The sequence below is a fragment of the Saccostrea cucullata genome, unplaced genomic scaffold (genome assembly GCF_032062105.1).
Source record: "Saccostrea cucullata isolate Sc308-1 unplaced genomic scaffold, CSIRO_AGI_Scuc_v1 ctg1034, whole genome shotgun sequence".
NCBI lineage: Eukaryota > Metazoa > Mollusca > Bivalvia > Ostreida > Ostreidae > Saccostrea > Saccostrea cuccullata.
Window position 1 is genome coordinate 63,538 of NW_026932728.1, and position 24,209 is coordinate 87,746.

Genomic DNA, 24,209 nt, shown 5'->3' on the forward strand with positions numbered 1-24,209 from the left:
TTTATTTTCATTTACACAAGTGTTAATTAGAGCTCCTACTTACATTCATAAATTACAACAAGAACTGCATCTTCGTTATTGCACTTGCATGATTGCTGTTTCTATTTACCACTTATAATAATCTTATTTTAATATGACAAGTAACATTTTGAAATAAAATAAAAAAATGGCCCATTTTTTTCAAATATTAGATGAATACTCAGTTTAAGTTTTAATTTACTTGCTGATGAAGGGTACATGTTTTGACGTTAACATTTATTTTTTAATCATGGATTTATTCCAATAACAAAATACTCCCTAGCCCTATTATATCTAATATAGTATTTGATATGGAAAAATAAATGTAATTTATTTAGTCCGTACTACCACGTACTCACAAAACTCATACAACGAGTTAAAGACTTAATTTCCCACCAGACAGAAGTTTTCACTGCTTGCACTGCATGTTATGGTTGATATTTTGGTTTAAGTGTTTCTGACAATATAATCTCAAAAAGAAAAAAAAAGAATTACATTTATGGACTGTTGCAGTTGAATTCTGTTCGTAATACCCATGTATTATCCTTTGATTTAGACTACAATAGAGATGTCATCTCAATTTTCGGAAGATTACCTAATTGTTGCAGCCATTGATTTTGGGACAAGTTACTCAGGCTATGCCTACTCCACTAGACACGACTTTAAAAGAAACCCAACTGAAGTTTCAGCAAACAGATTGTTATCTGGCAATTACCAATCCTTAAAAACACCTACATGTATATTGTTCGATTCAGAAAAGAAATTTGACTCATTTGGATATCAAGCCCAGAGTAAATATGCAGACTTGGCATCAGATGGTTCCAAAGGGTACAAAAAATGGTACTTCTTTCAAAGATTCAAAATGAAACTATACAAGACACAGGTAAGATTTAGGTAACTTTAATCATTCTATAAATATATTAAAACAAAATATATTTATACCAAACTTTTTATCTATATATAGGTAATAAGATGACGAAAAGTGTTTGATCGGGTACACATTCACCGGTGTTCAGCATCATTTTGCACACTAGAAATGGTAAAAAAAAATATGAAATAGAGTTTTATGTGTAATTCATTTTCTACATACTGGGATTATGTAATAATAAAAGTTCATACACTCATTGACATGTATGTTTTCAAACTATTTTCTAAAAATTATCGTCCTGGCTTCAAGTCAAAATAAGTTCTGAAGCGATTCGTTTATAATTTACCAATTATAACCAATTTATTTTATCTACACACGGAGGACCCACAGGTGTAGTGTCATCTATGTAAACGCCCAATTAAGACCTCCATGCCAGCCCCAGGCATTCACTGTTATCCAGGTAAATCCAAGCTGCATTAATTTCACGCTTGATTGGCGTTTATGCACGCACTATCTAAACTTCGAGAGATAGAGGGTAAAAAACAATGAAATGTGTGTAACACATCTTGGTTCGAGAGATTTCGAGAGATAAATAAATTTGCTTAGTTATGTAGGTTCACTTCGAGTTATAGAGAACTTCGAGAGATCGGAGTTCGAGCCATCGAGAGTCAGCTGTATATAGGTAATAAGATCATGAAAACTGTTTAATCTACACATAAGCACATTAGCATCATTTGCACACTAGAAATGGTAAAAAATATGAAATAGATTTTTATGGTTATTAATTTTCTAACTTAAATAATGACATCAAAGTACGAGGGTCACTCAAAAAATACGTAGACAATGTTCCTCATTGTCATATTATTATTACAACATTATAGATGAACACATTTTCCTAAATAACATGTTTCTTTGCAGACAATCCATCGTCCGATTCAAACTCACGACCACTCAGAAATTGTATTTTCCACATTATACATATACACGGCTTATTTTCCATACATTTCCTGGCTTAAGCAGAATTTTTCTAAGTTTGTTAAAGAAGTTTCCCGAATGCAAAGCAAAATTTTATTGCTACTCGCTGCTCCTTCACGTCCTCCAACGTCATGGTTTTTCCCCATTTTTAATCAAGTCCATATGTATTTAGAAACTGATATCTTTTAAACAGAGCGACATATTACAGTACCTGATAGCATCTTAAGTAGTACAGTAAGACTTAATTCAAACATGAAAATTTTATTTCGTTTCATCTCCATTTATTAGAGGTATGACTAAAGATATTATAAAGTGAAAATTAGTAAATAACTCAGTTCTGATGTTGCTCCGTGACCACATTTTTGCTGTTCTAAATCTTGAATGATTTTTATAAATATGAAGATATATCAAACTTTCTAAATCAAATTTTTCAAATTTGTTGTTAAAATACCGGTATGTGTACGAAATTTGGATATAATATGACGTGAAATGAAAAGGTTCGGACAAAAGCCTTCGAAATTTTTTAATGTTCTCGTATATGCAGTATTTTAGCACAATTTGTGCCGTCTTGCGCTAACTTAAGTTGTCATACTTTGTGTATGTTTTATGTCTGTTGTACGAGAGCTGTCCAATAAATAATGTCCTTGGTGGTCAGAAAGAAAAAAACGCTTTTCAATAATTAGGTCTTAATGATTTCACTATTCTCTTTTCATTAAAACACATGTCCGTACCATCTTTGTCTAATTTCGTATTGTTTATGATACACATTTTTGAGTATGTCCCTTCTTATCCTGAAATATGGCAGATTCTGTGGTTTTCTGGACTTGTTTCTTCTTTCTGAAAGGTGTTTTTTTTTCAAGTTTGGAAATGAAACAAGTCAAAGGGTGAACGATCTGGAGAATGTCGTTGGTATAACAAACCATTACTATTTGATTATCTCCAAAACTCATTTACTCTCTTGAAGGCGTGTGAGTTTGGCCGCAGTCATGAAGAAATTCAATGTGGTGGATTTCTGATTCTGGGTCCATTTTCTCGTAAACCTTTCAATTTTTTTTAACAAAATGCTTTCTATATAGACTTCTCTAAAAATTTAATTGCCTCCTTGAATAAAAATTATTTGAACAACAAGATCTCTATATTTAAGAAAATTTTACGCAAAAATGTTTTTGTGCTTTCGCAATTTTTTTGGATCTTTTCAGACCTTGGCTGTTTTTGTAAAATGTTTCTTATTATATATTTGTTTCGAGGGCTTAAAGCAATGTATTTTATTTATTTATTTTATTGGAGTTTTATTATCCGTTTGAACTTCAGACAAACATGAATAACTTCAATATTTAATTTTTTCAAAATAAACATTTAGTTATACTTACATGCTGTCTTTTTCACTCATTTTTCAAAATATTGGGTGACCATTGTGTACTCGTACAAAGCTTTTTTATCGTCAAATGCAGTGTAAAATACCCCCAAATGATGCCTATCAATTTCGCTATGAGTCTAAAGGCAATCAAATATCGTCAGGGAAAATGTGCTGAATTTTGGCACTACACTACACTGGTTATTGTAATTCCTTTTCGCCAAGAACGGTGCCCATTTTTGATGCCCATTTTATATTTGTTCATTGATATACACCTGCTCATGTGTCTATAAAACAGGCATTAATAGCTGTAAATTTCACATATTTCAATGAATATTTCTTTTGGATTATTAACGAGTTAATTGCAGCAGTTTTAACAAAGCGGGTTTTTTCACCCGGATTACTGATTCTTTACCATTCATTTTTAATGCAGTGTCTAGAATATCCCTTGTTTTCCAGCTTCTCAAATGACAATATGTGATGAAAAGTGATTACAAAACCTGTTATCAATTCATGAAAGATTGAACAATGAGAGAAAGTCAAACTTGTCATCGAGCTATTTATTGAATAGTCCTCGTATTGATTCATGAAGGAGAGCGACGTTTAAAGTTCTCCATATCTAGACATATTTCCTTGAATCATTGTGCAGTAAAGTGATATATTGACAATCATTTATTTGCTGCTGTACTGTAGTTTGCTTATCTAAAAATATTGGAATGAACGCCAAGAGAACCGTTGAACACTAAAAGGACAAAAAAATGAACGACAGTTGCCACCCATTAAAGCCCATTATAAATGTGTATTTATTGCCCACATAAAAAGCGCTGTCCCTCGATTTAGCTGTCCGTATACCGGTATCAAACAGTAATCTCTAATTTTACTAATCTTGTGTTCTTAACATTTTTTTCATGATTTTCACAGCGAAACGTAAACTATTCTTAAAAAAACACTTTAGACTGAAAAAAGTTTGCCTATTCATACTGCCATTTTAGTTGGGAAAATCAGTTAGTAGGAATTTTATGCTATATATCCAAATGTAATGCTAAATTCTTAGACATTGCAGGTATTATACATGCTTTAAAGTCATTGATGACAACAATTAATTTTAATGATATTGCTGAAAAATTACCTAACCAATTAATTTTGACTAGCACCCATATTCGTTCAAAGTATAAAAATGAAGTTTTATTAAATAATCAAAGTGATGTTGAACCCACTGTGAAAAAGATTTTTGTGGAAAATGAATGGAAGATGATTTTTAATCTTCCATTAACATTTTCAAAAATTAGTTAACTTCAGTGGTTTCAATACATTGTTTTGATAAAAATACTAGCGACAAACGTTTATCCATGTACAATTAGGAGAAGAGAAGATAAATTCTGTTCTTACTACGTTGTGAAAGAAGGAAACAATGATATATATTTTATGGGAGTTTGATAATGTACAGACCGTCCTCAATAATTTTGAAACATAATGTGAGCAGACGATAGGGTTGCAATTTTCACTCACAAAGCAAAGAACTATATACGGTGTACTGCATATCTTTTCCCCAAAAAAAGTCAAATTTTGAAAAATTCTTGAAATGTGTTGAATTCTTTAAATTGTATAAGTTAACACAACATATAATAGTTTTTATGACGTCACAAACAAGTTCAATTTTATATCATTTTTAGAAAAAGGGCAAAATGGACAAAATTTCAACAATTTAGCTTTAAAAATTAGAGAGCGCAAGTTTGCTCAGGAACAATGTTTACACATTTCATGGATTTTATCATTCTTCACATTGAATCAAAACATTCAGCCTGATCACACTTGTGCACGGTGATTTTTACTCAAATTATCGACGTAATATATGTTGCGGGTTCTTCCTTATTTCCTTATAGTAAATAACAAAAGTCACAAGCGTTTTCACATTTATCTAGATTACAATATCTGTACATAGTATACTCAACAAAAAAAGAAACGCATATTCTGAAAAATATGAAAATCTAAGTTTTCAGTTTAAACCTTATTTTATTTAAGCGATTTTAAAGTGTGTTGTGATAAAAATCAAACATGTCCTATGTTGCAACTTGAAAAGTCAAGTTGATGTCATTTTCATTGCCCCCAAATTCAAGGGGCATAATAATTTGTACTGTGCGATGTCTCAATTCTAGTGGGTTTCCAATATACAGATATCGTGGAGGAATACCATCTCTTTTCAGTCTCTTGCGAACAATTTATGCACTTTTATGCTGATTTTTTCATCCAGCAATTGTAGCAGCAGTTTTTACAGAAAGTTCTGAATAGCATGAGGTGCTGAAAGGGGGGGGGTGTCTGACGGTCCTGCCTGATTGTGGTTACCTGCGGATGGCCAGATAACGGTCTTCAGACATTAGTTTAACGGTTGCAAAGCCCATTGATTTATTCCAAATACAGTTGCAACTTCCTGTTGCGTAGTTCTCTTTAGTATCATCGTTAGCCTGGTTGTGTTCATCTTTGTTTCGGCGTGGCATTGCAGCATCAACACTGCAATCAAATCTTAAATATGGGTTTAATAGGAGTGTTAATAGTTTCTCTAAATCCAAAATATTAACGAAAATAGACATCCGATTTAGAAGAAATCATGAAAAACACTACTTTCATAAACACGTTTAATCAGGGGAGATAATTCAACACTTTGGTTTTAAATCCCCATGTTGTCTTTTAAATAGGTCAAAGGTATCCAATGATATAAAAAATAGTTGTTCCATGTACATTTTAAAAATTTCTTTGACGAGTAAAACAATATGCGTTTCTTTTTTTGTTGAGTATATATATTCCGGCTCCACAGTAACCATAACCGTTACACCACACACCATACAACACCATACAACACCGAACACAGGACGTAACGTAGGACGTGTAACCTGGAACGGAGGACGTATAACGGGACCTATATAACACAAAATTGTAAACACATTAAGTTACACAGTTAAATACACAAAGCTACATACAAGTTATTACCCACATAACCCACTATACACAAACATGGGATAATAGTGGGGTCAACATCACAGCGCTGCATTACAGAACTTGTATTAAATGCTTTTACACAATAATTACATTATTCTACATGTAACTTACACTTACACACAGTAATTTCACTTACATAGTTACTTTACGGTTTAGAATCATGATGAAACTAAATACTAGAATACTGGAGCCGATACTATTAATAAACACTACTCACTATAACATTTTTAGAACATACAAACTATACAAACGAACGAACATTCAAACAAATAAACTAAAATTAAAATACGTTGAAATAGCAAAGTTATCCCAGGACTGTTTAATTAACAAAACAGAGAAGAAAATGTAAATAAAACATTTTACTCACCTCAGAAGTCAGTGTCTGTATTTACGATATACAATACTATAACTTTAACTTTACAAAATTTTGGCAGTAAAATTTGACAGTCAGCTCGTGCTGCTACATCTTGGAAAGCCAGTTTTAAGAAGGGCGGAAGCCTAAACTCAGGTATATAAATACAGGTAATGTAGAGGTCCCAAAGAGGGTGTTCGAAGGGGTCCAGAATGGAAAACTTAGATTCTACGGAACAACGTTAGAAAAATTATTACAGTAAATTTAAAATACAAACAAGACAAATAAACAATACAACACCGTAAATGTGACAATATATATATTTTTCTGTAAAAAATCATGGGAATTTTAAATTTACGTCATTTTTGTGACGTCATTTCAAACATATGACGTCATTGCTTATGAAAATATCCAGTGCTTTAAAGACAGCATAAATCTCCCTGTTGATGAACAAAATTAAATATATAACCGTCAAAGTTTTATTTTGGGAGCAAATATTGGTTATTACCGAATAAAGTTCTTTTTATTTTGTGAATCTCGTAAATACCAAACATATCTACAACTTGCTGGCCTCATGGATAAAATAACATACTTCTTTCCGCCCAACGCGTTTAATTGATAAGAACTAAGGTTGACTTTTGCGATATCGAGTTTTGTGAATTCCATGAAAGAAATTTGAGGTCCACGCAAAAATATATAAGCGAGGTTAAACCAGATGCCACGGGCATACATCAGTTTACACATGTGCGAGAATGCTAGAATGTTCGCCCCTAAAAAACCTGTCCTTAGAATTTTTCGCTTTATTCGAATTAGAATATGTCATTCAATGGCAAATCGTGCCTTTAGTCTGTATCTTGTATTTATCTATTCTTTGGCGTATATTTTTTTTTTTATAATATTTACTTTGATATACGAGGGCTGTTCAATAAATATTGACATCGGTTCTCGGAAGAAACAGGAGACGCTATTCAATGATTTGGTCTTAATGATATAACCTTATATTCGCTTTCAATTGAATTATATGCATGTCTGTAACATTTCTTATTCAATTTCTGAATGTTTGTAGAATTCATCTTTGGGTATGACCCTTAGTATACTGAAAAATGGCAGATCCTATGATTTCCTGGACTTGTTTATTCTTTCTGAAAGGTGTTTTTTCAAGTCTGGAAAATGGCAAAAGTCAAAAGGCAAAAGATTTGACGAATATTGTTAATGTGAAAGAACATTTAACTTTCTGTTTATCCAAAAAACTTCTTTACTCCTCTAGGCGTGCGGGTTTGAACACTGTCATGAAGAAATTTAATGATGTAAATTCCTAATTCTGCTTCCTTCCTCTCCTTAACCTGTTTTTTTTACAAAATTTTCTTTCTAGACTCCTCCAGAAATTATATTGCCTCCCTGAATACGAATTTGAACAACAAGACCACTAATATTTAGGAAAATTACATATAAAGCTGTTTTATTGCTCTTCCAATTCTTGGCTCTTCTCATACCTTTGCTGTTTTTGTCAAGATTAGTACATTTCATTGTAACTTTTGTTTTGTTGATTTTAAACAATAATTTCAAGTTTCATTATCTGTTTGAATCTCAGAGAAACGTGGATAACTACAGTCATTGATATTTTTAAATAACCGTTTAGATATTCTTAGACACAGTCGTTTTTACTCAACTTTTTTTTTAATATATAGGGTGATCTTTGAGTACAAAGCTAATATTTTTACTGTCAAACTTTTCTTTCAAACAGCGTGAACTACTCCCGAAATAATGTCTATAAAATTTGTTATGTGTCATACATACATACATATAATTATTTGTTAAATTTTGGCAAACAGTACATAAGTTGTTTTAAGTTTTTGTTTGCAGGGACAGAACCAATATTTAATGCCCAGTAAATATTTCTATCATTGAAATCCACATGCTTATTTGTCTATAAAACAGACATTGATAGCCGTAAATTTTACATATTTAAGTGAAATTTTGGGGCTTCGTAACACGTTTTACAGCAGCTTTAATGAAGAGTTTAATTTCCCTGTATTTTACTGAGCACATGGCAGGTGTGACCGGTCACTCCTCCATGGCACCTGATCCTACCTCTGATGTTTCGGAGGTCCGTGTTTGCTCTGCTCTTATTTTGTATTGTTTAATGGACTTTGAGATTGAATACTGTTCGTTATCTTTATATCCTTCCTTACTGATTCTTTACCATTCAGTTTTAATGCAGGGTCTCGAATTTCCCTTATTTTCCAGCTTCCTTGATCTAATGTAAAGTTGTCACATAAACTGTTATAAATTCATTAAAGATTTAATATTGAGAGAAAGTAAAGCTTAATGACATATGATATCTGCATGGTATGTCATAGAGTTCAGGACATTATTTATTGAACAGTCCTTCCTCTTACAAACTAAGCATGCATTGGTTCGATGGCACATACATTTTTAAAAGTTGGAAGAAATTGCAGAATATAGATTACTTAACAAATTGAATTAAAAACTTCATTCAACGCATATACGAGGGGTTATCAAAAAGTTCGTGGACTGAGGCTATAAAATTAGTACTATGTAATCTGTGTTTTCAAAATTTATTTGGAACATAAAACAACACAAAATAGAGAAATGTTGAAAATTTTAGCCTGATACGTTCATTATTTGCCAAATTATTATAAAATGAAAACGACATTATATGATCACCCGGCGCTATCGTCGTTTATTTTCATGACGTCCGATAACGTCATTGTTTTTTCAATGTCATCTTCTACCTAATACACTTTTTTGATGAGATTCCCTGGAGCTGAGTAAGGACTTAAACCCGCCTTGTTTTTGTGAATTTACAATGTCATTAACAGTGGCCTTCAATAAATATAATATTCCACATTCATTAAAACATTGGGAGAGATCCGCGCTTGATTGTTCCTGCACATTTTGCTTTTGGGAGTTCAACATCTTCAACACATGATCAATGTCATTTTTTGATTTTTTCACACCTTGACTGCAAATCGACATTAACTGTGTATCCGTTTTCTATGAATCTATTTTGACATTAAAGACAAGTACTCCGGATGCATATTATTTCTCTGTAGCCAGTTTCAACATATTTTAGGTCTATACTATTTTTTCAGGGGCAAATGTTAATATAATGTTCGAAACAAAGTTCCCCCCTTTTACGTATTTTCAAGGCCTCATTTGTTTAGACATTCCGTGTAAAATTTACGATAAAATTTCAAAGAACGTCCAGAATAAAGTGGAAATTTCATATTTTACAGAGCAATTGCGACACAACACATACCTGAATTAACGGGATTTTTTGAAGTCAAATAATCATATTAAATGAGTTTTTCTCAGTTACACATATGTCGAAAAAACGTCGTTTTCGAAGTTGCGCCGCTTGGACATACCATTACTTAGAAAAACATTACTAATTTATTAAAAATAAAATTCATGATTTGTGGTTTATTCTTTCGATAGAAAAGATGATGCTTACTAGATACTTCAAAATTCATTGATGTACCTTGAGCGGTTTTAATTTTATGGCGCTAGTCCACGAACTTTTTGATAACCCCTCGTATAGGTCTAGGTTTAAAAAAAAAGAACATTTGATTTGTACTTCAAAGCTCGCAAGAGAATATTACATACAGCAATCCAAATACAGCTTAATACAGTAATGTATGAACGGTTTTCAGGTTCCATTTGGAGGAGGGGAGGGGGCTCCGAAAAATATGCGTATTACAGAGCATCAGACCTATTTTTCCAATTATAGATTTCTTCTGTATAAATCCAAAACAGATGCTTAGTCCCAGCTATTATGGTTTATATGTATCAAAATAGACAGCGTTTTTATGACAAGACTATGGGCCAATCCGAGATAATATCAACAAAATTGTTATGAAAGTAATATCAGACAAAGTAGACAGATCATGATAGAAAATCAAAAGGAACATGCACGAGTATTCACTTAAACTAGAAATTTTCTTCAATTAAAATTTTGGTTAGAAACACATGCATATGATTCACGTATTTTAGTCCCCCTTTTTAAAGGACAGCAGCTTGTTTGGCAATTAATGTACAGTTTTTTTCTATCGCAGAGACTGTACGTAGTTCCCCGGTCTGCCAATACCTTTCTTCGTAGAGCTATAGCTCTGCAGTTAATGTTAAGCATTAAACAATTCCTTGACATTATGCTCTCTTTAATGGATGAATGTTAATTGATTTTCAAAGTTTTATTTTATTATATCTAGTTTATTGTTAGGGATGTGTCATTAATCATTATGATAAATAAATTCATGTTCTAGTCCTGTTTGATCAGATTATCCGCGGCAGTCAACTCGACATATTACAGACCTATTGTCACATGTAAAATAATACATTGTATTGGAATTTATCTATATATAACAGTAACATCAAATTTGCATAGCACTAGGAATATTACTAGGAAATCCTTTTGTTTATGGTTATTTGGTTTTGGGGATGAATTGTTTGCTCAACTTACATGTACTACACAGCTATTCCCCATGATGATTTAAAGCACAGGGTTTTTGACATCATTGACAGCTGCTTTTTTCAATAAAAACGGTACTCGTAAATATTGGTATTTTGCAAAATTATTTTGAAAAAAAAAATTCTGATTGTACACACAAGGACTATGAAGTTGACATCAAAACATGCTTTAGTTTTTCATTGACAAGATCTATGTGGTTTTTGGATACCAAGCCTATATATTGGAATTCACTTGTGTATCAATTGCACCCCCGGGATTAGCACATCCTATTTCTGTATTCATATGAAGCAGAACCTCGGCAAAATCTTATACACGAAAAGAAAAAAAATCACTTGCTGTTGCCTTCAAATTGAAATTTAACAACAATATTGACGACGTATTGTCAATTAACATTATGCTAATTTCCATTCTTACGAGGGGTTATCAAAAAGTTCGTGGACTGAAGTTATAAAATTAGTACTATGTAGTCTGTGTTTTCAAAATTTATTTGGAACATATAACATCAAAAAATAAAGAAATGTTGAAAAATTTAGCTTGATACGTTCATTATTTGCCAAATTATTAGAAGGTGAAAACGACATTATATGATCAACCGGCGCTGTCGTCATTTTTTTTTATGACGTCCGATAACGTCATTGTTTTTTCAATGTCCACTTTTTCTACCTCATACACTTTTTTGATGAGATTCTCTGGAGCAGAGTAAGGACTTAAACCCGTCTTGTTTACATATGACTTTACAATGTCATTAACAGTGGTCTTCAATGAATATAATATTCCACATTGATTAATACATTGGGAGAGATCTGCGCTTGATTGTGCCGGCATATTTTGCTTTTGGGAGTTCAATATCTACAACACATGATCAACGTCATTTTTTGACGTGATTGATTTTTCACACCTTGACTGCAAATCGACATTTACTGTGTATCCCTTTTCTCTATGAATCTATTTTGACACTAAAAGACAAGTACTCTGGATGCATATTATTTCTCTGTAGCCAGTTTAAACATATTTTAGGTCTATACCAGTTTTTTCAGGGGCTAAACTTTATAAAATGTTGGAAACGGAAACCCCTCACCCCTTTTGACGTCATTTTCGAGGCCTCATTTGTTTGGACATTCCGTGTAAAATTTACGATAAAATATCATAGAACATCCAAAATGAAGTGAAAATTTCATATTTTTTGGAACAATTGTTTTCCGACACATATTTGAATTAACGGGAATTTTGGATGTCAAATGATCATATCAAAAGAGTATTTTTCAGTTACAAAACAGGTCGCAAAAACTTCGTGTTCGAGGTAGCGCCGCCTGGACATACCATTGCTTACAAAAACATTACTAATTTATTAAAACATAAAATTTATGATTTATAATTTATTCTTTAGATAGAAAAGATGATGCTAAATAGATATTTTAAAATTCATTGATGTGCCTAAAGCGGTTTTAATTTCATGACTCTAGTCCACGAACTTTTTGATAATCCCTCGTATGTCAATACAATATATCCTGCTGAGCTTGATATAAAAGATAGCACAGTCTGACATGTTTCTTTCATGTTTGGATATTTTACTACATTGAAAAAGACGCTTACTGCAATATAACAACCAGACTCTATGATAAAGGTGATAAATTTTCTATGGTCAACTTCCCTTGCTTGTGCAGCAATATACCTTTCTCAAATGCACACGGATCGAGTTTATCTATCTTAGTTAATTCGTGATACGCAAAAGTATGCTATACGTGTGAACATTTTTTTGTCAAACGAGGTGAATTATTGACAAAGAAGTTGAAACAAAAATGTCAGTTCTATGGTCGATACAAGGACCTTGTTAGTAAATACAGATACTAACTCCTCCATGGCGCCTGATTTAACCTCTGATGTTTTTGAGGTCCGAGTTTGTCCTGTTCTTATTCTATATTGTTTTATGGACTTTTGATCTTGAATATAGTTTGTTATTTCCATATGATTCATACCCGATCATTGCAAGGAGCACATGGCGGGTGTGACCGTTTGGCAGGGGATGTTCATTCATATATTGCATCTGATCCCACCTCTGATGTTTTGGAGGCCCATGTTTGTTCTGCTCTTAGTTTGCTTTTGAACTTTGACATTGAATACTGTTCGTTATCTCTATACCTTTGTTTGGTTTTGAGTGCTGTTCGTTGTCCCTTGTTTCATTAGTCGTTATGTAACATATTTCGTGGTGGACATGAATTGTTTGGTCTCTTCATTCCTCAAAAAAAAAAGCAAACCTAGTTTTTTGTGATTTTACAGTAAAGTACCTCCATTGATATATATATTTGTGAAAGCAAAATTTAAAATGAAAACAAATAGCACATACATGTATGCATGCTGTATGTATTATTGTAAAGAAGAAAAATTAAAGCAGCTCTATAGGTAATTCTTGACAAATATTTACACCAACCGTTATTTTCTCAGTAATAACATTTCAGTGAAATTCAGAAAATGCCTTTATAATATAAATTGTAAAAAGTAAACACAAGCTCTCTGGTACAGTGAATTTGATATTTTATATTCCAGAAGTTCAAGAACTTCATGATCAGTGACGAGAATGGTAAGGAAATGCTTGCACTAGACGTTTTCTCTTCTTCGATATCATACCTGAAGAATGATATGTTGGAGCATTGCAAGAACCAGCTGACTGGTATAGGAGAGAATGACATCAGGTGGGTTATAACGGTTCCTGCCATCTGGAGTGAAGCTGCAAAGTCATTCATGAGGAAAGCTGCAGAAAAGGTCAGATATCTTTAAGTAATCCTCAGTAGTTGCCCACACTTTAGTTGCCATCGTACATTAAAAGTAGTAAAAATATACATTTTCTATGCTTGTGAATTTTATTGAAACAACTCAAACGCATAATTCCCTCTCTTTCTTATTATGGATCCAACAACAATCATGTATAGATACAAACTACTGTATTTAGAAGAGTATCTATATAAATGTACGAGGGTTATTAAAAAAAATCGTGGATTTCTCTCATATCTATTTTTATTACTATTATTTCACGTCATATTTTATCCAAATTTGGTAGAAATATTTTAACAATAACTTCGAATAATTCGTATAACTGTTTTTTAAACGTAACGCTTTATTCAAAACTGATCCAGATTTTAAAATATAATACAAAAATCGGCTTGCGGAGCAGATCAAAATTTAGTTACAAAAAATACACTACCTAATGTCTGCAGTCATAATTATTTTTGTTTTACGCTAGATATATCCGAATAAATTTTTTAAATGTTTGAGGAATAAAAATAATGCCACAAGCGAGTTGTGCAAGTGAGGACAAATAGTACGGCAGTATTTGAGTGACTGAGACTCTGTATCGGATGAGGACAATCAGTGAAGAAACGGTTTATCTGTAAAAATCTGAATAACAACTTTAAAAAGTTGGAACGTCAATGAAAAATATATGTGCTTCCAAGTTGCTTATCTTGTGAAAGCAGAGTTAAGTAATAAAAGAAATTGTAATTTTAACAAAAGAAATTATACATCGAGAGCAATTGTTAAAAAATTCAAGTAGTAAAAAAATGTTTTTAATGAGTGGGTATTGGAAAATACTTGATGAAATGAGAAGTGAAAGTATTTTCTAGAGATTCTTGATGCTACTACTATGTTTTGACGTTATATTGTCGTTAATTGTGGTTCCCGGGTAGGAAATCATGTTGATTTTTAAATGAAGTAAATTGATTTCTGTTAAATCGAATCGAACGGAATGAAACTTTACACATAAAAAAACGAATATTTTTTACATATTATTTTGTGCTTATTTTAAATTTCTAGTGAGTAATATAGCAAGGATTGACATCGTCCAGGAACTTTTCGAACAACCCTCGTATAATATGTAAATATAATTTATCCAATGTTTAACCCTTTATCCCGTCGATATAGCTCATGTGATATCGTTTATGTATCCCACATTTGTGAAGTCACAAAAGGTTTTGCGTTAGGTGATTAAGTACAGTGAAGTGGGGTCCTTTATAAAAACAGTCTTTAAGGAGTAGCGACCCTCTGATAAGACAGATAATTTTCAAAACACAAAATATTAATATTACTAATAGTTTTCATAATTAGGGTTTCCTAATTGAGACCTCTGAGTAGTCAATTCGATGAAATCTAACATATGATGGAAACATGTATTTCTGTTTCTTTTGCCAGTTTTTTTTTTCAAATTATTTTGTTACCGGGGTATATTTAATAATAAAACAATTCTTTCTTGTATCTTCTTAAGGATCTTTTTAAGAATGTTTTAATGTTTCAAGTACTTAATACAGAATTCTTATTAGTGCTACATTTTTTCACATGAAATATTTAACAATAAAACAATGAAATCCAACTTTAAAAGCCTTATCTTGTTTTAAAGATCCTTTTTGAAAACAAATGTAAAGTGTGTTTTTTTTTCTGGGTTGTGACTTTATATTAATAAACTAATCTTTAATTTGGGACTCGAGAAATTTATCAATCGAAGGAATGTGTATTAATAAAGCTACACTACTTTCGCTTTTGCTTTTAATATTTCAAGACATAATAAAACACACTTACCTATACTGGCGGGCAGTAAATAATTCTTAACATCTTTAACTTTTAGACACAAAATTTTTACATCTTTAAGTTATTTTTCTGCTGATTTTCAAGCATTCATTTAAATCGTATAGGTGTGAATCAAAAACTTTAAAATATTTGGCGTTACAAACGATAATAGAAAGATTTACGGAGACAACTCCTCCTACAGATGCATTTTTTTCTTACAGCAACATACAGCATTGCGATTTACTGGCTTAGGAAGCATCGCTTCATGACGTTTTCTAACATGATTTTGATAGTGTGATACTAAGTATCATTTTTATATACACCTTAATTTGTATGAAACTACGGAAATTTAACAAAGTTTAAATTTAATGTTGGGATAATAAATCGTTACTCTTTCTGTTTTCTGTGTTGAAATTTCTTCATATCACGATCTTACAAAAAATAATTTCTGAAAAAAAAATAAGTTGCACTTCAAACTATTTTTCATGTGGCTCTAATGTCATTGTTGTTCATGAAAATCAATATATGAAATTTTCAATTTTCTTAGTGTATTTTGTAGCAGAGGATCGGGACTCCTTCATATTGTTTGTAATGTACAAAACATGGGATAAAAAGAATCTTACATAATTCGTAGTTAGATTGATTGATTGGTTGCATACTGTTTAACGTCCATCTCCAGAATATTTCACTGATATGGAGACGTCACCATTGCCGGTGAAGGGCTGCAAATTTAGGCCTATGCTCGGCACCTACGGCCTTTGAGCATGGAGGGATCTTTATCGTGCCACAGCTGCTGTTAAACGGGGCCTCGGTTTATACGGTCTCATCCGAAGGACCGCCCAGTTTATAATTAGTCGCCTTTTACGACAAGCAAGGGGGTACTGAGCACTTATTCTAACCCGGATCCCCACGGGGTGATTCGTTGTTAGATATGATTTTTATCCCACGAATTGTGTGGTTTTTATTCCCCATCCTTGGCTACACGCAACTGCAGATCATGCGCAATCCTATATTTATCTCATGTTTATCCCTTTACCCAGTGGGTATAGCTCAAGTGATATCGTTTTCATATCCCACAGTTGTGATGTCACAATGAGTTTTGAGTTAGCGCAATGAAGTAAAATAAAGTGGAGCCATATATATACAAAACCTCTCTGAAACATTCATTGTGAAGTATTAAACATACCATATAAAAAATATCCCATGATTTGTACATGTAGTTGGATATGACATTTACCCAAAGATTTGTGTGTGTTATTTTTTTTTATCCCCAAACCAAGGCTCAGGGATAAAAAAAAACACATAAGACTCGTTAGATAAAAATCAATTCCAACTACAAACCATGGGAGATCCTATTTACATAATTTACAATGTATATAAACACAGTTTCATTTTTTTCGACGAAATGTCTCTCCCTCTCCAGAATTTGAATCAAATGCTGACTAACATGTTCATACTAATTGTTAATCCACTATGTGTACACTGAATTAACAACAGAGTTCTTCGTTATTTTCCGATCAAGGCAGTGCAGCTAGGTTAAGGACTTCTATATAGATTAGCCAAAGCATAGCTTCGGGAAATAGATTATGACGTCACGGTAAAACTGTACCATTGAATCACGGCGAATATATAGTAATTTTCTTTTTTTTTACACTTTCAAATACTGTCACTTTGCATAAATATTGTAAACATTATACAATTATTGCAAGATAGTGAGGGAGAAGAAATCTTCATGTCTCCCGAATATTCATGGAATAATTTTGAAATATCGAATCAAGTAGAATGCAGGAAATATGAAGAAATACAATAAGTAAAGTATACATACATTTGATGAGAACAATATGAAACAGGTGTAAGTCACACCACTAGCGCTTCATTGAAATAGCCTTCAAGACAAATTATCCTGATTTACACACTGCAGTGTAGTAACATTCGTTCCCCAATCATGGAAACACTTTTCTAATTATTTATATTTTACAATTTCATATCGACATAATTGATCAAAGATATAAACAATCGAATTCAGTAGTAATCATCGCATTCGCCGCATTGTGACGTCACAATCGTGGAACACGACGTGAAACACATTCTGCACACCTCGGCTGATTACATCTAGATGTACAATGTAGGGTACCGTAGTCAGTCGAGGTGAACCGAAGTTTTGTTGCAGGGCGAACACGACGGTCAAGTGACTATCTCAACCAATCAGATTCCTTTTTACTTGTGTTTATTCATATAGGCCTAAATAATAACTAATGTAAAACTTATCGTGCCAATTTAACACTAACTGAATATAGAAATATTTACATTTGCAAATATCTTTCTTAGATGAACCTATTGAAGAGAAAATACGTTCAATTCTGTGTGAATTTCATTTAGGGGTCAGAGGTCATAGCGGGACCGGATCACAGAGCGATGTGATATTTTGACCAAACAACTTCTAGGTTATTGCGCGTCACTACATAGCAATACGTATGCCCAATACAATTTGACTCGAAATGTATTTGTTTAAAATGTAAATATAAGTACTTTTTAATATTGTTGTTTATTTCTTAATTAAAGCTACCTTTATCTCTCCATAATGATTCACATGACGTCGTAGACTAGTTTGACACGCAGTTTTCTGTACTTGCGATATATGAAATATCATGTAAACTGCCATGGCTTTTATCCTCATATTTCACAAATATAGCAAATGGATTGTTAAATTAAATTTCTAATTATCAAAAATAATGTGCTTGTTTTAGCATATAATGTTAGAATATCAGAATATTTATACGAGGGTCGTCAATAAATAATGCAAAATGTCCTTCGATAAGGCCGTTTCTCGGCTTCATTTTCATAAAAATAAATTTCAATTTATTTTTTCAAAATTTGTTTAGAATTTAAGATGAGTATCTTAATTTTTGTTATTAATATTTCAAAAGTTAATATGATAAATCACACCGTGACACAAACTTAGATGTACCCGCAAATGCGTTAACATTAGGCCTATGGGAAAATATAAGAGGGTGGCATTTATAAACGATTTTTAGAATATGAAGTTGCTCACCTATTTTTGCCCAGTTATTAGATATTGCACACTAATAGTTTACAATATGATGAGTGTCCGTGTGCATCTCTCCAAAAATTAAAAATTGTTTAAAATTTGCACTAAAATGACTTCTGGTTACTTGATCATACACCAGGTTAAAATGCCAAAAGTGGCACATTTTTAAAAGCAAAGTTTTCTTGAAAATATTAACAATATATGAAATATCATGTAAACTGCCATGGCATATTTAACGTCATATATTTCACAAATATAGCAAATGGATTGTTAAAAATTTTTAAATTTATATTTATCACAAATAATGTGCTTGTTTTAGCATCTTTTTATAATGTTAGCAATGCCAATATCATGAATATTTATACTTGGTTCGGAGGGTCTGACTTACATTTCAATAAAGATAATGCAAAATGTCATAAAGTAAATTCAAATTTATTCAAGTTATGACATTCCTTAACGTTCTGAATCAAACATATATCAGAAAAAATATCATATTAGGAGAGACCCTCTCAATGAGATAAAAAGTTTTATAAAGGAAAACATATGTGTGCTATTTTTCTGGCATTTATTGTATTTTTATCACCATAAAAGGTTTTTAGAACATAAGCATCTTTAAGTTGTTTTTTAAAAATATACTTTTGTATAAAATTATTTCACAGGCTGGGATTTAGTTTTCTACCTGCAAGTATAAGTAATCAAAAAACATGTAAATTCCAATTTAATAATTGAAAAATCATTGAAGGAAACAAAATACAAATATGATCTAACTGCAGCATTAACTTAGTGTGTTTGAAAAAAAACAACATCCTAAAAACAAGTTTATCAAAGTTTGCAAGCAAGCGGAGAAAAGTGATGGTAAACTTGGAGACAGTCCCTCTGGTTTTCGGTAGGGGACTAATAATTGTTCTTGATAAAATATAGGATACATAAATACATTGTGTGCTTTTGAAATAATATAAATGTGTACTTGCATTTCAGGAGGAAATCCATTTGTTTTTCAAAGCATGATTAAAAATTAAATTCAATAATAATATAATTTCACAATAAAATTTGCGCTATAAAGAAGTACTGTAAATTACACTCAAAGTTGCATAAATTTGACTCGGGAAAACCTAAAATGATTATTATATTCAAATATAAAAGTAAATAAAAGATACTGTATATATATTATAACTTTTAAAGAAAAGTTACAATTAAAATAAAAAGCAACTGTAAAATTAATATAGAAATTGGTTATTTGATGTCATCACATTATCATTTCAGATATTTAGAAAAAATTAGTTGTACACAAGGAAATAAAAAATGACCAGAAAATGTATAAATTACAACAATCTACAACATATCACAATATATCCGTCGTGTAAACATTCAAGTTATGACTCAGGAGTAGGGAGAGACCTCTCAATGAGATAAAAAGTTTTATAAAGGAAAACATATGTGTGCTATTTTTCTTTTTTGGTATAAAATTATTTTTTTATATCTTCTGGCAGTGTGTTTGTAAAACAACAGTAGCAGATGTTCCAAAATACATGTACATAGATTCATAATTTCCTAAAATTAAAAAAAAAAAAAAATAAAAGTGTTCATTACACAAGGAAATAAAAAATGTGAATATATCGTATGTTAACAAAGTATAATTTATTGTTTTGCAAGAATTCTTGTCAGTACAGAGCATTGTACCTTATCCTCACCTTTTCATAGAGACAGGCATTAGAGGAAATTCAAACAACTTACAATCTCGAAACTCGTGTATTCGAGCAATAATTTTAACATTTCTTTACAACATGGTGAAGATTGTATTAACATTATTAAGATAATTATAGAAAGATAATATATGTTATAAAAGAATTATTTGTAATCCCTGTCGTTTGTGCTAAATATCTAATCTTTTTTTTTTCTATCTAATTACAATTTGTTTTAATTTTTATTGGAAAATAAGAGTTTCTGTGGAGTTTCTGTGGACGGTTTTCAAGATATTTTACAAGTACCATACTGCTGTGAAGATTAAAAACAAGTATTTTGTGAAATTGATATTTTAATCATCTATGCTCAATTATTATTATTTTTTTTTTGAAAATAAAATTACCAACATGATTGGGATTTTTAGGCCGCGTATACATGATAGTGTTGTAAAAATGAAATATATAGAGATAACGAACAGTATTAAAGATCAGAAGTCCAAAAAACAATAAAAATAGGAGAAAAACAAATACGAACCTCCAAAACATCAGAGGTGGGTTCAGGCGCCATGGAGGAGTGAGCATCCCTTGCCGACCGATCACATCCGCCGTGTGCTCCTTGTCATGGTTGGATGATAACGGAACAATCTGTTGTCAATGTAATGGTTAAATAATGGACTAACAATAAGTATGAAAAAGTCAGTCAGCATTTGACTCAATAATAAATTTTATTTGCTGACAAGGGCATTGTATTGACCAATGATCTTACGAAATGATGACTTTGATATGCCGAAGCTGATATTTTTGTTTCATCGTAGCTCATGTTCATAAATCTCTTCAAAATGATGTTTAAACAATAGATCTTACGATTAACATGCTCATTAAAATCCGTGATATGTAAAAAGTTTCAAGCAAAACCTGCGACATAATTTTTCTTCTTAGTTAAAATCCGTCTCCTTGGGATACGGATTCAATGCCTCCGCACGAGTTTAAGTGTGCAAGAATTTCTCATTATCAGAATCAGATTCTGTGACCTTGTCTTCGGTATGGAGAACCCTACAACCTTTTTAGCTCACCTGAGCCGAAGGCTGAAGTGAGCTTTTCTGATCAAATTTTGTCCGGCGTCCGTCTGTCCGTCTGTAAACTTTTCACATTTTCGACTTCTTCTCAAGAATTACTGAACCAATTGAAACCAAACTTGCCACAAAGTATCCTTATGTAAAGGGGATGCAAGTTTGTTCAAATAATGGGCCACGCCCTATGGGTTTCAAGTTTGTTTAAATGAAGGCCCACGCCCTATTCCAAGGGGAGATAACTGAAAAATTACAGGCAATTATCAAAAATCTTCTTCTCAAGATCCACTGGGCCAGGAAAGATTGAAACTTATGTAGAAACATCCTGAGGTAGTGTAGATTCAAAATTGTTCAAATCATGACCTCCGGGGGTAGGGCGGTGCCACAATAGATGATATAAGTTTAACATAGGAATATAAAGGAAAAATCTTCTTCTTGAGAACAGCAAAGCCATGATTGGTCATATTCATATGGAAGCATTCTAAGGTAGTGTAGATTCAAGATTGTTCAATTCATGACCCCTGGGGGTAGGACGGGGCCACGATGGACGATCAATGTTTTGCATAGGAGTATAAAGGAAGAAAATCTTCTGAAGAACAGCAAAGTCATGATTGGTCCTGTTTGTATGGAAGCATCCTCAGGTAGTTTAGATACAGAAATTATTAAAATCATGACTCCAGGGTTGGGTGGGACTACAATAAAAGTTCAAACTTATAGGGAAAAAGCCACAGTTAGTCAAAAAATATGTGAGCATACTTAGTTAGTGTAGATTCAAGGTTGCTTAGATATAAGTTTGTTCAAATCATACCCTCTTTTAGGATAGGGACCACTTAGGCATTCACTAAATTGATGTGGTCCATGGGCATATTGTTTCAAATCCGTACCGGTTTCCTGACTTAGCCGTGACCAAGCCTTGTCAAGACTGCCTAACAATTTCGTTCGATTTTGTAATCATTTCCGTCAAAATTATAAAATATAAATTTTGTAATCTTTCCATTTTGGTGTAAATTATGACATAATAATTTGCTGGCGATTTATTTTCGTGTCATCTGAAAAGATACTTGTTATTTCCTTGAAAGCTTTTCATCAAATTAAAATTGCCTCTTTTATGCATTTTATTATGCATTACTTGATATTAGGTTAAACTTATGCTTTATAAATTTTCGTAAGCCCAAAATTTTTCGGAGGAGATAAAAATACTCATTTTCTTTTTTATTATTAAAACAAAAATTTATCAGGAAATACATAAATATATGCATGTCAAAATCAATTGATTTTTTTTCTCGAATCAAAAGCGTCCAGAACTCTTTATTGGGGCTAATTGGAGCTTCCCAAATTTAAGTATCAGTGACCTTTACTGATAAATTTTATTTTGTTTTGAAAGGTGGAACAGTCGATATCACTGTCCATCAAGTTGAAGAGGATGGAAAAATTAAAGAACTGAAGATTTCAGCTGGCAACAAATGGGGCGGAACAAAAGTCGACAAGGCATTTTTTTCTTTCCTAGAAAGTCAGATTGGAGGACATTCCCTGAAGAAGTATAAGAGGGAAGAAACATGCGACTTTGTTGAATTATACCAGGATTTCGAATTGAAAAAAAGACAATTAAATGAATCCATTAATTTGCGAATTCCCTCTTCCTTACGAAGTCTGATTAGTCAGTCCACCACCAAATCAAAATTCACGCTGAAATTTTGGAAAAAAAGTGGTTCAGAGAATAAATTTAATAATGATTCAGTAACTTTGAAAAATGACAAACTAAAATTGAAGAGCGAGGTAGTATATGGATTCTTTGAAAAATCGGTCGCTGAAATTTGCAAACTTCTTGGAGACATACTTAAAGCTACAAAAGCAGATTACATTCTTATGGTTGGTGGCTATTCGGAATCAAAAATACTCCAGGATGCTGTCAAACATGCCTTCTCGTCCAACTCACGAATAATTATACCACGAGAAGCCAGTCTCTCCGTTCTAAAGGGGGCAGTTATTTTGGGACATGATCCAACCATTATCAGGGAACGTATTTGCAAGAACACATACGGAGTTGTTTGTTCCACCCGATTTGTGGATGGAATCCATCCAAATGAATATAAATTTTGGAAAGACGGAATGTGGTGTTGTGGATATATTTTTCAAAAGCAAGTAACAGTTGGCCAAACAGTAGTCGTTGGTGAATATCAAACAGAAGACATATTGACGAAATTTTCAGACAGCGAAGATTTATCTATTGCAATCTATTTATCCCCTAATGAGGATCCCAAGTACGTGACTGACCAAGGATGCTCGAAAATAGGTGTCTTAAATCTGAAAGTTAAGGATGGAAGACACCTTGGCAATAGTAAAATTAAGATTGAGATGTCTTTCAGTGGTACGGAAATCCAAGCCAAAGCCACGTGTATGGCAACGGGAGCGGTTGCTGTCGTCTACTTAGATCACCCTCCTTAAATCAAAAAATGTAAAAGTCACATCAGGCTCATACATTGTAATATACAGCTCCCGTGGATAAGCGCAAGTGTCGTCTACTTAGATCATCCTATTTAAATCAAACTATCGTTAAAATCAAAATCAATTTCATACACTATTATATACAATCTCCGTGGATAAGCGCAAGGGATCTGTGAAAATTATATGGTGTACTTTAAGGTCGTTCGTGTTCGAGAGAATCAAGGATTAGACACTGCATACCAGTTATCAAATTACATTTTTAAAAGTATATACATGTATCAATGTAAGAATTAACCCTTTTAATCTATAAATATGCACAAGTCCTTTATATGTAAATCATGGTACCCAGCAGAAAG

At 32.3% G+C, this 24,209-nt stretch overlaps 1 protein-coding gene across 1 annotated transcript; it reads left to right on the forward strand.

The window, feature by feature from the left end:
- The first annotated feature begins 570 nt into the window (after positions 1–570).
- LOC134235920 (heat shock 70 kDa protein 12A-like) lies at positions 571–23,853 on the forward strand. Its single transcript, XM_062718095.1, has 4 exons — positions 571–901; positions 13,598–13,813; positions 20,147–20,153; positions 22,793–23,853. Exons 1-4 carry the CDS (start codon positions 587–589, stop codon positions 23,851–23,853), a joined length of 1,599 nt encoding a protein of 532 aa, XP_062574079.1. The 5' UTR covers positions 571–586.
- The last annotated feature ends 356 nt before the right edge of the window (positions 23,854–24,209 follow it).

What these genes read in the sequence shown, in the direction of transcription:
- LOC134235920 (XM_062718095.1), top strand. Translation starts at nt 587, where the DNA reads ATGTCATCTCAATTTTCGGAAGATTACCTAATTGTTGCAGCCATTGAT. An exon ending in TGAAACTATACAAGACACAG is followed by an intron (nt 902 to 13,597) that starts GTAAGATTTAGG and finishes TTTATATTCCAG; the next exon opens with AAGTTCAAGAACTTCATGAT.